The sequence below is a fragment of the Podarcis filfolensis genome (genome assembly GCF_964270895.1).
Source record: "Podarcis filfolensis genome assembly, chromosome: 10".
NCBI classification, from domain to species: Eukaryota; Metazoa; Chordata; class Lepidosauria; order Squamata; family Lacertidae; genus Podarcis; species Podarcis filfolensis.
In genome coordinates this window covers 23,883,286-23,896,517 of record NC_139612.1, presented here as the reverse complement: position 1 = coordinate 23,896,517, position 13,232 = coordinate 23,883,286, and the positions used below count along the sequence as shown (strand labels likewise).

At 40.5% G+C, this 13,232-nt stretch overlaps 1 protein-coding gene across 3 annotated transcripts; it reads right to left on the bottom strand.

Annotated features, from left to right (window-relative positions):
* Positions 1–281: 281 nt before the first annotated feature.
* Positions 282–13,095, bottom strand: TMEM168 (transmembrane protein 168). 3 transcript variants are annotated; one of them, XM_083574501.1, is made up of 6 exons: positions 12,360–12,651; positions 11,710–11,826; positions 9,298–10,564; positions 8,462–8,604; positions 6,825–7,099; positions 282–3,930 (listed from the first exon to the last, which is right to left on the bottom strand). In XM_083574501.1, the coding sequence occupies exons 3-6, from the start codon at positions 10,432–10,434 to the stop codon at positions 3,383–3,385; spliced, it is 2,103 nt and encodes a 700-aa protein (XP_083430627.1). In that variant the 5' UTR covers positions 10,435–10,564; positions 11,710–11,826; positions 12,360–12,651; the 3' UTR covers positions 282–3,382. The 3 variants fall into 3 exon arrangements, with proteins under 3 accessions (XP_083430627.1, XP_083430626.1, XP_083430628.1); XM_083574500.1 differs by lacking the exon at positions 11,710–11,826 and having other exon boundaries at positions 12,360–13,095; XM_083574502.1 differs by lacking the exon at positions 12,360–12,651 and having other exon boundaries at positions 11,710–11,931.
* Between the last annotated feature and the right edge of the window lie 137 nt (positions 13,096–13,232).

The following is a 13,232-nucleotide window of genomic DNA, read 5'->3' as shown; positions in this document are numbered from 1 at the left end:
AAAGCTAGCTTGTTTAATTAGCTGGTGCTTATTTTAAACCAGCCTACAAGCAAGGATTCATTGAAAGTGAAACTAAATGCTAGCAAAGTCCATGAGCTAGGCAGGGTTTCCTAAACTTGGGTCTCCAGCTGTTTTTGGACTACAAATCCCACCATCCCTAGCTAGCAGGATCAGTCAAGCACATAATGCAAAACCATGGTTTTAGCAGTAAGTGCAAAGCAGCCTTTTGTCTAGCTGTCTCATTCCCAGGTAGAAAATAAAGGTCAGGTCATTCATGAATGTTACTTTCAGTCAATCTTATTGTGGTTTTTATTTTGAATATAACAAATAATAAAACAAACAAAAAGACCATGAAACTGAATACCTGAAAAGGTAACTGAATGTAGAACTTGAGAAATCAAAATTTAAAAAGCATACAAAAAAGCCACATATATTTAAGCGATCCCTTTATAGAACAAATTCAATAAAAAACAAACTGAGTGGTAACAATGGGGAAAAAAAATAAGAGCAATGTTATCCATTTGCTGCCAATAAACTCCTTTAACACTCTGGTTTAGCTCAATGTTAGTGAGATTAGCATTTTTTAATCCAAAGGAAGCACAATGTATCCAAGAGAAATGTTTCATTTTCAATGTTGAGAAAGTTTCAAAGCACTGCTAAATAAATTAGAACAGATGAAAGTGCAATTGTATGAGAAAGGAAATGGCTTCCTCCTTTTGCCGAGATCATTTATCTGCTTTTCAATTAGATGAAAACTATTTGGAGAACATTTGCACGTTCTAGGAAATGTGAAGTATAAAAAGGAAGCAAAATGAAATGTAAAGAGCCAAGCTAATCTCTGCACAGAACCATGTCATTCTCAAACAATATCAAAAGAATCACACAAAATGTTGGGTGTCAGTAAATCACGTACATTCTAGTTTATTCACTCCATTCAGCATAATGTGATGTAGGTTGTTGGAAACTATTAATCTGGAATCAAATATGACATTTCGGCTGAACCTGCACTTGAAAATAGAAACCCAGTAACACTTTGTCAGGGTAGGAATATTCTCCTTGAATTCATCTGGGCCTGCTTACATGTCTAATAAACGTCATATATTAGTGACAAGTCATTCAACTTGTTCAATGTCTTCCTTTGCCTCAGATTCTGACATCCCTCAGTTAACTGTGCACGTTTCATTTCATTTTGGAATAAACAGCACTCCCTGACTTTTGATCATACTTCCATCCCAGTATAATAGTCGTGGGAGAAGGGGGCCCTGATATTTGTTACTATTTGTGCCGGACAAACCTACAGTTGCTCTCACCAGCACCTCTTCATTATCTCTCTGTGCAAACATCTAGTTTAGGAACATAGGTATCTGCAGGTTATTACTGCCATTGGGGTTGGCTATGCAAGAGAAGAAATTGCTACCAATAAATTCCGGAATCTGTAATACCATGATCTATGTGAGAGAAAGGTTTGTTTAGTGCAGAAATAATATTAAATGGCTGTTTTCAGCAAATGTTCTATGGCAAATTGCCTGGATATGTGAATTGCTCTTAATGCATTAAATAGTGAATACTTGTTTTGCAGTGCTTGACAGGTAGCTAAAAATAATATAACTTTCCCTTAAAAAAGTTAATGTAAGAATTTGGATGTGTAGTCACGTTTATACATGTAGTCACGGTTATACATACCCACTACCATCCTTGCCTTGGGCTGCATATACGCTATACCTTTAAAGCACACTTGAAGCACATTTCCCCCCTCAAAGATTCTAGGCACTGTAGTTTGTTAATGGTTGCTTGAAATTGTAACTGTGAGGACTAAACTATGGTGGCCTATAATTCTTTGAAGTGGAACATGTGTTTCAAATGTGCTTTCAACGCACCGTATGTCTCAGTATGTGTTCTTTCATGAAGCGGAGTTTTGATATAATTTGATAGATGACAGAGAAACTTGACACTTGAACTTCCACATGGAAAGTAAACGTGTGGGGGTGTGATACTAGTTTACAGGGATTTTAGTTTTAAGATCTGGCAGTTCTAGCAAAGTGATAAAAGTATTTGTGGATGGTAGCTTTTATTTAAATGAATAGAATGAGCCAAAATCCAACAGCTGGAAATATTCAAAAGGCAGTTACAGTACTGATATCATCTCTCTCATATGAGCACCTTTTTCAACCCCTTCCAGTTTTGGAATTTAAATGATTAAGGCCAGATTTTGAAGCCTCAAGGAGGCAAAAACATATATTCTTTTCCACAAACAGCCTTTTGTGTTCCCTTACATTAAGAAAGATAATGTGCTTCAGTCTGAGGAGAGAAATAGATTTCAGGAGATCGTTACCACCTGATTAATATAAGTGAAGACAACAAAGCTGGTCTGATACCAAGCCAATTTTGTTGAATTCAACAATAGTGAATTCAAGGCCCTGCCTACCTTTGTATCATTTTTAAGTGAGGCCATTACAAACTCTGATGAAGATATTAACTATGATATCCAAGATGAAACATGATGGCTTGGATCCAGATTTTGCTACTGCTTAGTGGAGTTCCACAGGGGGTGTTCCACTGGTAGAAAGTGGGGAATATTTTTGCTGAGCTTCCTTTTCCTGTAGCCCTTTGCATCCTCCAAAAACCTGTGCCAGAGCATTGGAAGGAATTCTAAATCTGTAATACCATGATCTATTGGAGAGAACAGCTTCTGAACTGGATCAAAAGCCTTCCACTGATGGAAGGAGTCTTTCTGCTCATGGATGGCTAAGATTTGGGTCCAACCTCATGCCTTGCCATCCGAAGAATACTTCTGACATCAATGACAGTTGTTTCCATATATGCATCTTGTAAGGTTGCTGTTCTAAGTACATGGAATTCCAATAAAAAAAGCTATCAAACTTACATTCACTTAAGCATTCCTGGACTGCTACTAGCTTCCTGACCTGGTTCTTTGCTTTGTTTTAATTTCAGTTCATTGTTATTTCTGGAAGCCTGAAATTTATCAAAGCAACGTATGATCATAATTACTTCCTTTTATATATGAGTGCCAAGTGGTGTGCTGAGAACACATCAGGTATTTAACAGTAAAAAGCATGGAAACTGTGCCAATTTAAATCAATTTGTGCAAGTGCGCAGACAAACCAGTCTCTCAAGGACATGGTCATGTTTCATAACTTTCATGGAATTCAGATTCAGCTCAGTAACAATTAACACTTTTGCTGCTTTTTGTTTTCTAATGAGGTTTCTAAACCCTTTGCAAATACTTTAGTTGCTCGGGACAATGAGCAAAGGGAATACAGCTACAAAAGTAGCAAAGTTTCTTCAAACAGTAAACTGTTAAAAATAAAAATCAGTCATATTTTCTATGAGTTCCCAGTTCTTATCATCTTTGGTTCTTAAATTAAGATCTGACGAGTTTGAAGCCTTGTCCTGTGTCCAAAACTGTGGGAAGAAACCAGTTCATCTTAAATCTTTTCAAACACCTAAAGCAAGCTTTGCAAACCCAAAAGATATTAAGACCACAGAACCAGTTTGCCAGATGAATCAGTGGGTAAGTGATGCGTGGGAAATATATCATCCAGTGTTTGGCAACATCACTTTCACTTGGCAAGTGCAATGTGTAGTCACTCCACCGCTTTGACACGCCATACATGGCTTTCACAGTACGCCCTTTTTCAAACCAGCTGATGTCATTGTCAGGATTACAGTTGTATTCAACCCATTCTCTGGTAAAATCACCAAGGTGCGGGAGGTCTGACTCTTCTGTGTCTACCACTTTGGCCAGTTCTGCTCCTTGAACTGCAACATACTGGTCGCTGACTTTTCTTACTTCTTTAACCCACGGCTGAGAGTTCTCACAGTCCAACAGTATAATAAGCCGTGAACAAAAAGAGCCATTCTTTTCTCTCCACCATTCTATAAGTGTGTCGAGCCGTAATGCATCACCACCTGTGGGGAAACCAGAAATATAATTGTTACTGAAAATGAAACATTCACATGGGAGCTTAGCTTCTAACACAGCAGGTTAGGATGTAAAATACTTGCGGAACACATTGAATTTCTACAATGTTCTCATATTCAGATCCATTTCTAGACTGATTGCATATGAAAAGGGTGCCGTGCGTGCTGGATTGAAGCTGTGAATGCTAGTGAATAGAGGACCCAAGCTATCAACTGTGACAAAAATAATAATTAAAAGAATAATTACCTGTTTGGGCCCAGAAACTGAAAATATCCCTCCAATCCTTGCACCTATGGTTAATTCTGATCATAGCTGAGAAATTCATGCTTTTGGCACTAACTTAGGAAAGGCATTCAGGAACCACTTAAAAACTCACTTCTGCTTAGCTTTTTAATCCCTTGCAAATGTCTAAAAACTGTGACCCTTCACTAAAAGTCCATGCATCTAAAATTAGCAAGATGCCTTCGGCATGACCAGGTTTCCATGCTCTTGCTAGGAATTTCCATTTTGATCCTAAAAGAAGCAGCATGATATATAACCAGAAGTAACTGGAGCAGCCACCCTAACTCTTAAGTAGCAGAAGTGCCACTCGGGGGAGCAGCTGACTTTTAATTAGGAGAGATGTTGCCCTAGGGCTTTCATCAGTTCTTTTAGGAACTGTGATAAAAGAAAAACAAAACAAAACTCTGAACTCCTCGGTTGCGCTAGTCTAGAAAAATGGTCAGCTTCCAGTGGAATTTTCTTATTTAATTACCGTATTTTTTGCTCTACAAGACTCACTTTTTCCCTCCTAAAAAGTAAGGCGAAATGTGTGTGCGTCTTATGGAGAGCATGCAGGCTGCACAGCTATCCCAGAAGCCAAAACAGCAAGAGAGATCGCTGCTTTCGCTGCGCAGCGATCCCTCTTGTTGTTCTGGCTTCTGAGATTCAGAATATTTTTTTTCTTGTTTTCCGCCTCCAAAAACTAGGTGCGTCTTATGGTCTGGTGCATCTTATAGAGCGAAAAATACGGTAATTCACAAAGTGCTACCACAAAGCAACGTTTAAGAAACAATGCATGTACTTTTGTAAACCAAGAAAATATTTAATAAAAAATATTTTTTTTAAAAAAACAACAACAATAAGGATTCCAGTAATTCATTTGTAATGAACAAAATAAATGGCAAATCTCCCTTTGTTTGTGCATTTCGGTAACTGACTGAATGCTATCGAGTAATATTGTTAAAATAGAGATGTTCTGGGGCCTCTCCAATAATAGTTTCAAAATCCTGAAAGAACACTGCTGATTATATTCAGAGTTTCTGGGCCTAAGTAAGGAAACACTACTTGAAAAGCACATACGTTACCCCCCTAAAATCACATGCTGTGATCAGAATCTTTAAATAAAACAAACTGTCCACATACTTCTCTTAACACAATATAGCTACTTCCTGCTTTCTCTGTTTGCTCCATACAAGTGCTGTAATTCTAAGCAGAATACATTATTATACACGCACATTTGAAGAGGTGGCAATTAAGCAGGCAGTTCCAGTAATACAGACAAAGCTTTACTGCCCAAACCTTGATGCTGCGTTCAGTCAGTGAACTCAACTTTCCAAGCTGTTTTGCTGCTCATGGTTTATTTATGACTACTTAGCAGTTTATTTTACACACCACTGTTAAACTACCAAGCCTCCAACAATGAAATAACATCATTAGACAAGTCCAACACAGTAAACCTTCCTTAAAGATGTCATTAGAGTCCTCAGTCTATGCTGCTCTGCTACACAGAGTTATTCCTCAGAGGATCCTTTACATATTAGAATACTAACTAGATGTTTAGATTTTCATTCTCACCAAATCTTTTTAGGAGACTCGATACACTGTCTTGAATCCAAAGAACTGGGCATGAGCTGAAATTCTCTTACCTCCCCTCTCCTGCAGGATACATACCATTAATGACTGCATGTTCCACCTAGCACAGGACACCAAGGCCTGATAAAAGTGGCACGCTTACAATATCAGCCACTCTTCAGTTCTGAATTCTGGTTGTATTCAAAAAGCAGGGATAGACTGTATGCTATGGTTTTCACTGTGAGAGCGAAGTAAACTGATCAAAATCAATCTGTCACTAGTGCCCCTTTCCTTCTTCTGATTATGCCATATTTTCTTTAATGCAAATTCTGTGAAGTGCCTAAATACAAGCTTCGCATATGACTGTCAAGGAACTTCTTCCTGTTCCTCCGTTATCACTTTCCCTTGACATATAACTTGACATTATAACTGCTTCGAACTTTGTGTTAAGCCTCTTCAGATAAAAGCAACAGCATGGAGTGCTTTTAGTCAGCTACGACTAACTGAAATTGAGGCAATAATCTTGTACTCCTTTGCAATTTCCAGTTTTGACTATTGTGAACAGACACTAGCTTAGATTCTTCAGTTATACTACTGCAGTCCCATTTCCATGAATGCATCTGCAAAGGTGGAATAGTATAAAATTCGGAAAAACCCAGAAATAATACAACATGAAAGAAGAGCAAACAGCATCTCACTCCAAGCTGTTTGTGCTGGTTTTGTAGTCTGGAAATTCTTCTAAGAAACTAACAAGGGCAAAATTCAAAATATTGTGGTGTTTTGAATGAATATGCAGCTTCCATGGCAACTTTTCAAAAGGTGTAATAATTAGTTAAGATTCCATATGAAAATTTCTAACACTTCATAAATCAAATGCACAAATGAGATTTTAAAACCCTTTTCTACTCCCTCTACCTTTGATCTACTCATAGTATTTATGATTCAAATGGATTATAAATTTCACAAATATCAAGTATCTAATCTTAAGATTTAAATATTCTTAAAGACAAAGAAATCAGGATTATGAAAAGCTTCAAACGTAGAATACCTGCAAGCGCCCATTCTCCAGTGCTGTGAGAATGGCCACTGTAATATAACACATAGGTATCATGTCTGGGTCCATCAGGGGTCCGAAGTTCAAGAAAAGATTTTAACTTAGAATGAAGGGTGTCAAAAGAAATTCCACTTGTTGAATAATCACAGCCGTAAGTCTCTATCATATGATATGCAAAGAACCTTTGGATGGCATTAAGCATGCCAGTGGATCTCAAATTTAGCTCTTGTACATGCTCAGGTGGAAGCAGTGTTGCTTGGCCATCAGGACTAGAAGAAACAGAGGGGAGAGAAGAAGAAAAAGGGAGAAATTAGCTTTTGTCATTAATGGAGGTAGTCCTTATGTTGCAATAATGGAAGTTACTCCTGTGTTACGTTGTTCACTACCCACAGCTGAGCTTTGAACCACTTCACCACTGTGCGGACTTACTTAGTTTAATTTAGAATGTTCAGTTACAAGTGTCTTAAAACAGGTCTCTAAATCACTGAGAAGATTTGTACTACTTAAACAGTTCTCATTTAGGTGGTAAATAATCCTCTATTACCTACCAATTTAAATAGCTGTCAGGTACATTCTTAACTAGCTTAACTGGTCTTATAAACAGAGTTCGGGAGGTGATCACCCACCCTGTGTTCCACAACCATCCTCTTCTTCCACATCATCCTCTTCTTTACCCATCCTCTTCTTCCACATGTTCACTCCAACAGCAACCCCCATTCCACAAAGATGAGGTTGCACAGAACAGCGCACACAGATGGGTGCAGCTTTATCCTTCTGTCTCCCTTACAAATACAGAACTGAAGTCCCTCAGCAGAGTGTCCAGGACACAGCATGGCCTGGTCATTTGCCAGGGGGGCATTACACCAATTATTCTTCCCCCTGCCCTACAAAAAACCCTCTCTCTTTGTTCTCATAATGTTTAGTGCATTTTCTTATTAACAAATGTTAAGGAGGAAAGGCAGACAAATCATTACATCCACACACATAGTGGCTTGGCTCCTAACTATACTCACACGATACTCCTGCCAGCAAGCATGGGGAACCCTATGTTTCCCCATGCCCTCTGGAAATCTGCTCCTATGCACTCTGAAAATTTGCTCCAGAGGGTTGGGTGAACTTCCAGAACATGATGGGGGTACTTGCAAAAAATTCCTTCCGCCAGTGGACCCTCCAATGGACTTAAATCCCTTCTTTTCGCAGAGGGCACCTGAGGAGCTAAGTCAATATATTTAACTTTTCAGAGTACCATTAGGACAAAAGACGGGTGTGTGTGTGTGAAGTTAATCCAAATCTAAGTCAACAAATTAGTATTTAGTACAGTGGTACCTCTGGCTACGTACTTAATTCATTCCGGAGGTCCGTTCTTAACCTGAAACTGTTCTTAACCTGAAGCACCACTTTAGCTGCTGCACCACCGTCGTGCGATTTCTGTTCTCATCCTGAAGCAAAGTTCTTAAGCCGAGGTACTATTTCTGGGTTGGCGGAGTCTGTAACCTGAAGCATATGTAACCTGAAGTGTATGTAACCCGAGGTACCACTGTATTTAGTTGGTGAGGGAGAGACTGAAGTTGGTCTAATAACTTCACCTAATAAGATGTCTGCATTAACTGTTGACTTGTAAGGCATAATACCTGCAGAAATTGGTAGGAATCACAACTGCATAGCCAACACATGTTCCTCCCAAACAGTTGCCCAGTTCATGAAATAGTCCATGAGCCATGGATTCTAGTGGCAAGACAATCAGAAACACACTCATGAAGATCCCATTGAATTTCTAAAATAAAAACAGATGCAATCATTAGATATATTATAGCAATTAGCACATATAAATGAAAAATCTGTAATTCACAAATATTCCTCAGCAACCCTACTGTAAATAGTTCAGTAGTGCTAACAAGATACTGTGTGGAAGTATATAATGGATTGCATGAGGAAACATGAAAACAGCCTTGAAAATAGCAAAATATATTGATTTATTGTTGCTTATTAGAAAACTTACATGTCACCTTTCCGGTTCTAAAATGAAATATTCATGGTAGCAAAAATGGTAGCATTGCAAACTTATTGTGGGATAGTTAAGAATGAACAACCAAGGCTGCAATTAATTTCTATATGGAAAAATGAAGGGCTCTTGTATATGCATTCTAAAATAAAACTAGCTTCCAAACTATCATACAAATTGTCATTTATGTTGAGCATAAAGTAACATCATCTGGTGTCTTCAATCCATTGCTGTAAACTGGCCACATTTTGCAGTTCATCTAAGCCACTGTGGAATAAAATAATAATGATAATAATAATAATTGTATTATTTACATGCCACCCATCTGATTGGGTTGCTTGTTTGGTATGTTCAGGGACTGTACTACACATCTGATGCAGTAACTTGCTACATGCCATGAATTTTGATACAAAATCCCCCCATTCTAAGAGCAACAGAAGAGGACGTAAAACCATTATAGCATACCTGCCAACATACAGTACCCAAAACTGCTGTTGAAAGAAGGCTAAAAAATACAAGTTGTTCTGAAATTAAACAAAAATGACGCATTCCTTTTGATGCCATAACTCTGTCAAGACTGTTGTTCTCTGTCCTGTGTGTATAATATATTTTGTGGCAGTCATTTAATTTTGTATGAAATCCCCAGAGAGTTATAAGAAAAATGATGTGGCAGACCATCCAGAAAATTCCAAAAATGGAAAAGCCAGGTATCACAAAATACCAGACATCCAAATCGCCTAGTTTCAGGGCTGAAAGAATGAAATAAATAAGTTCGATAAGGCCAACAAAAATGACTGAAAATCTCCGGCATACTCTACCACGATACAAATAGGGTTTCCAACGTTCTGTAACTGAAAGTCCACTGAAGTAGATGTCAAGAAGAGGATCCGTTATTAGACAGCTGAAAAAGCATCCCAAGGCGAATGGGTTCGTTGGTATGAGTAGGGATGGAAAAAATAACCAAGAGGAAAGGACTCCAAAGATTACCAAATTTGGAATTGCCAGGAAAGACTTCATCCGTAAGTCAATAATCAGCATTGCCAAAGCCACCACCAACAAGATAATACTCATGGATTTTTGGACCAGCATAGTTGTGCTGGCAATTGCAAATCCAACCAGCTCAAGAAATTCAACTGTTGTCAGCAAAGTTGGTCGATGATGAATACAGCCACATATCCTCTGCACGAAAGCAAACAATATTCTTATGATTATGGAAGACAGCAGCAAATATTTGGTTGCTGCTTCTTTCACATCATTTTTAAAAGAATCATTATCAAGAAAACAGAGAAGGCCAAGTAAAAATCCAAACCAAAGATTAGAGAGACTTAAACTTGCTGCTTCCATTGAAAAATAGTAATAAAGTATACTGGCAATTCCAAGAACAAAAAGTCCCAGGATAAAAATTACAAGTATTAATGCATCTGCTGTCTGCTCCCACCTGACATAAAGGCCCATACATATTGCAACCAATAAATTAATTCTGGCTAAATAGCCCAGATACCGGACAGATGAGTGCATGTTCACTTCTCGGTTTGCCTCATCTAGTCTTGTCATTGCTGCATAGAGACAGTGGCTAACACAGTAACGCAATGATCTACACATGTAAGCTGACTCGTAGTGATTGCATCCAGTTCACAGGAAATAACTGTTTGAATTTCCTCCAATAAACGTGAAGCAAAAGCAGCCTCCTGTAGCGTTGCTTCATCAATAACTGCCAGGGATTACTGACGTACTGAAAGAAAAAGAAAAAAACCACATTAACTTCCAAGTTACACATTTTAAACAAGTTTACAGATAAAGTAAATAGCCATGCTTATATAGTTATTATCAGCATTCAAATACTTAATATTCTAATTTTGGTATGATACATTAACAGTAATGCAGATCATATGTAAATCTTGTTTAAAAATATGTGCTCACAAGTGGCACCTACTTTAGATTCTGAATCTACAAAAATCCCTGTTTTAAACATTACAGGAATATAAAGTTGAACAGCCAAGTTGGTCTGAATGAACCAACGTGTCTTTTGCCAGAAACTGAAGCCTCTTTCAGTCTGATGGACTTTTAATGTTTTACACCTAATTTTAATGCTGAGTGTAACATACACACACACACACACACACACACACACACACACCCTTCCTGCTATTAGGTTTCTGTGTTTGTTTTATTTGTCAGATTTCACCATAAGATCCTAAGGCAAGTTACAACAATATACAATATACAATGTCAGATTTCACCATAAGATCCTAGGGCAAGTTACACCAATATACAATATACATTTATTATAAAAACAAACAAAACCATCACAATAAAAATAAGTAAAATCATTCCAAAATGAACACTCTCTGAAGTTAAGATATATTGTATGGTGGAACCACCTCTTTTGCTGAAAGCATATGCTTTCAGCAAAAGAGGCAGTTCCACCATACAATATACCTTAACTTCAAAGAGGTGCATCTCCAGCATGCAGTGAAAGCAGTATCATGAAGATGCTAGACTCACCTTTGTAGTGAGATCGATATCGATTTCCCCTCCTTTTGTTTGCCTTTATATTTTTAAATGCGTGGATCACTCAGAGCTCAACTGGGCGGCAGATTATATTTTTTTAAGGTAAATAATGTAAATCTGCATAACCCCTCCTTTACTGTTAAAAGTGCACACCTTGGCAGGCATAGGCAAACTTCGGTCCTCCAGATGTTTTGGCCTACAACTCCCATCACCCCTAGCTAACAGGACCAGTGGGTCAGGGATGATGGGAATTGAAGTCCAAAACATCAGGAGGGCCAAAGCTTGCCCATGCCTGCCTTGGAGTTTTGATACCATGCCAAACACGCTCCCCCCCCCCCATTCCTCTCTCTTCCTTGAACACCGAACCTGAGAAAGAATTCCGAAGACTTCGAAAGCTCCATTTTTGGAAATTTCCTAGAGGGAGCTTCGCTATTGTTGCTTCTTGCGTTCTAAAAGACCTGGAGAAGAGCCCCTGTTTCAAACCTGAAAGGAAGAGGTGGAAACTTCCTTCCTGAGTATTTTTTTTAAAAAAAGTGACGTCGCGCCAGGTGCGCTGGGATGCAGGGCAACCTGGGCGCGCCTACGCGGCGTCTGATTGGCTCCCTCCCCATTCACTCAACTTTCTTTCCCTTCCCTCTCTACAGGCCTCTTTCCAAAAGTCTGAGCTAGTTCAGGAACCGCTTGTGGGGCAGGGGGCGGACCTTGGGGGGAGAAACCCATCGCAAGGCCCGGACCGGATAGACAGACAAGAGGAGCGCCTTCCTTTCAGCAAACGGCCGGGGGGAAGAAAAGAACCGCCCCCCCCACCTGCCCAACTGCCACTTGTAGCCGAGGCTGGGCAAAGGCGACGCTCACTTCTGAGGGGACGCCCCCCCTCCCCACCAAAGTGTGAGGGAGGGGACGCCGAAACCTCTTGTCTTTGCCCAAGACACCCTACTCCGCCTCGCCTCCTCGAGCCCCATTTACAGCCGGGTGCCCCCCACCCCTCCCGGCTGCCCCTTCACAGATGAACTCACCAGCCGCCGCCGCCGCTCACTCCGAAAAGTTCTCCTCCCGCCGCCATTTTGACGCTTCCTCCCCTGCCTGCCGCGGGTACGGGGAGCGCGAGGGCTCAAAAAGGCGACGCGTCCGGAGGGCGTTCGGGCGGGCAAGGCTGCTGACGGAGAAGGAATCCCGGACGCCAGAGCAGCTTCTGAGGTGAGCGGCGTCGCTTTCCCACCCGCAGCCAACGGATGAGTCGCCTCTGTGGGACCCTTTTACGGACGTCGCTTGCAAGCCCTCGAGAAGATTGCATGGGGGGGGAGACACGCCCTGGCCGTGTTTGCTTTTTCACAGGCGTCTCCCGCTGCAAAGGGAGGCGTCGTTGTCCTGGGCTGGCAGCGGGCGGAGTGGCTCCCCCAGCACCGTCCCCAAGCTGATCAAAAAGCGGCTTTCGGTAAGACGTCGTTGGCCTCTGAGCATGGGCAGAGTGGCTTCCAACTTGCTGAGGTGCTGCAAAGCTCTGAAGGTTGCCGTCAAAGGAAGAGAAGGGCTTCTTAAGGCAGGTACACCCCAGTTCATCTGGAGAAGGGTTTCCCAAACTGGGATCTCCAGCTGATTTCGCACTACAGTTCCCATCATCCATGACCACTGGTCCTGCTGGATAGGGATGGTGAGAATTGTAGTCCGGAAGCAGCTGGAGACCCGAGTCTGGGAAACCCAGATCTAGAGACTTATATAGGTGGCAGGCTGGCCCAAGACATTTTGAAGCCCAGGGTGGATATTGCTTGCATGTAACTTGCATGTAACTGAGCACCAAGAGCCTTGGGCCACTTGGTCTGCACATCCTGGTGGACAAGAGGCCACCTCTCACACAATCCAAACGAAATAATCTGTGGCATGTTCCAGCC

Bases quoted from the DNA above. Each gene is read 5' to 3' on its own strand.
- TMEM168 (XM_083574500.1), bottom strand. From the start codon at position 10,434: ATGTGTAGATCATTGCGTTACTGTGTTAGCCACTGTCTCTATGCAGCA. The intron at 8,605-9,297 runs GTATGCTATAAT...TTTTTATTTTAG, and splicing joins TGGGTACTGTATGTTGGCAG to AAATTCAATGGGATCTTCAT. The intron at 7,100-8,461 runs GTATTATGCCTT...TGTTTCTTCTAG, and splicing joins ATTCCTACCAATTTCTGCAG to TCCTGATGGCCAAGCAACAC.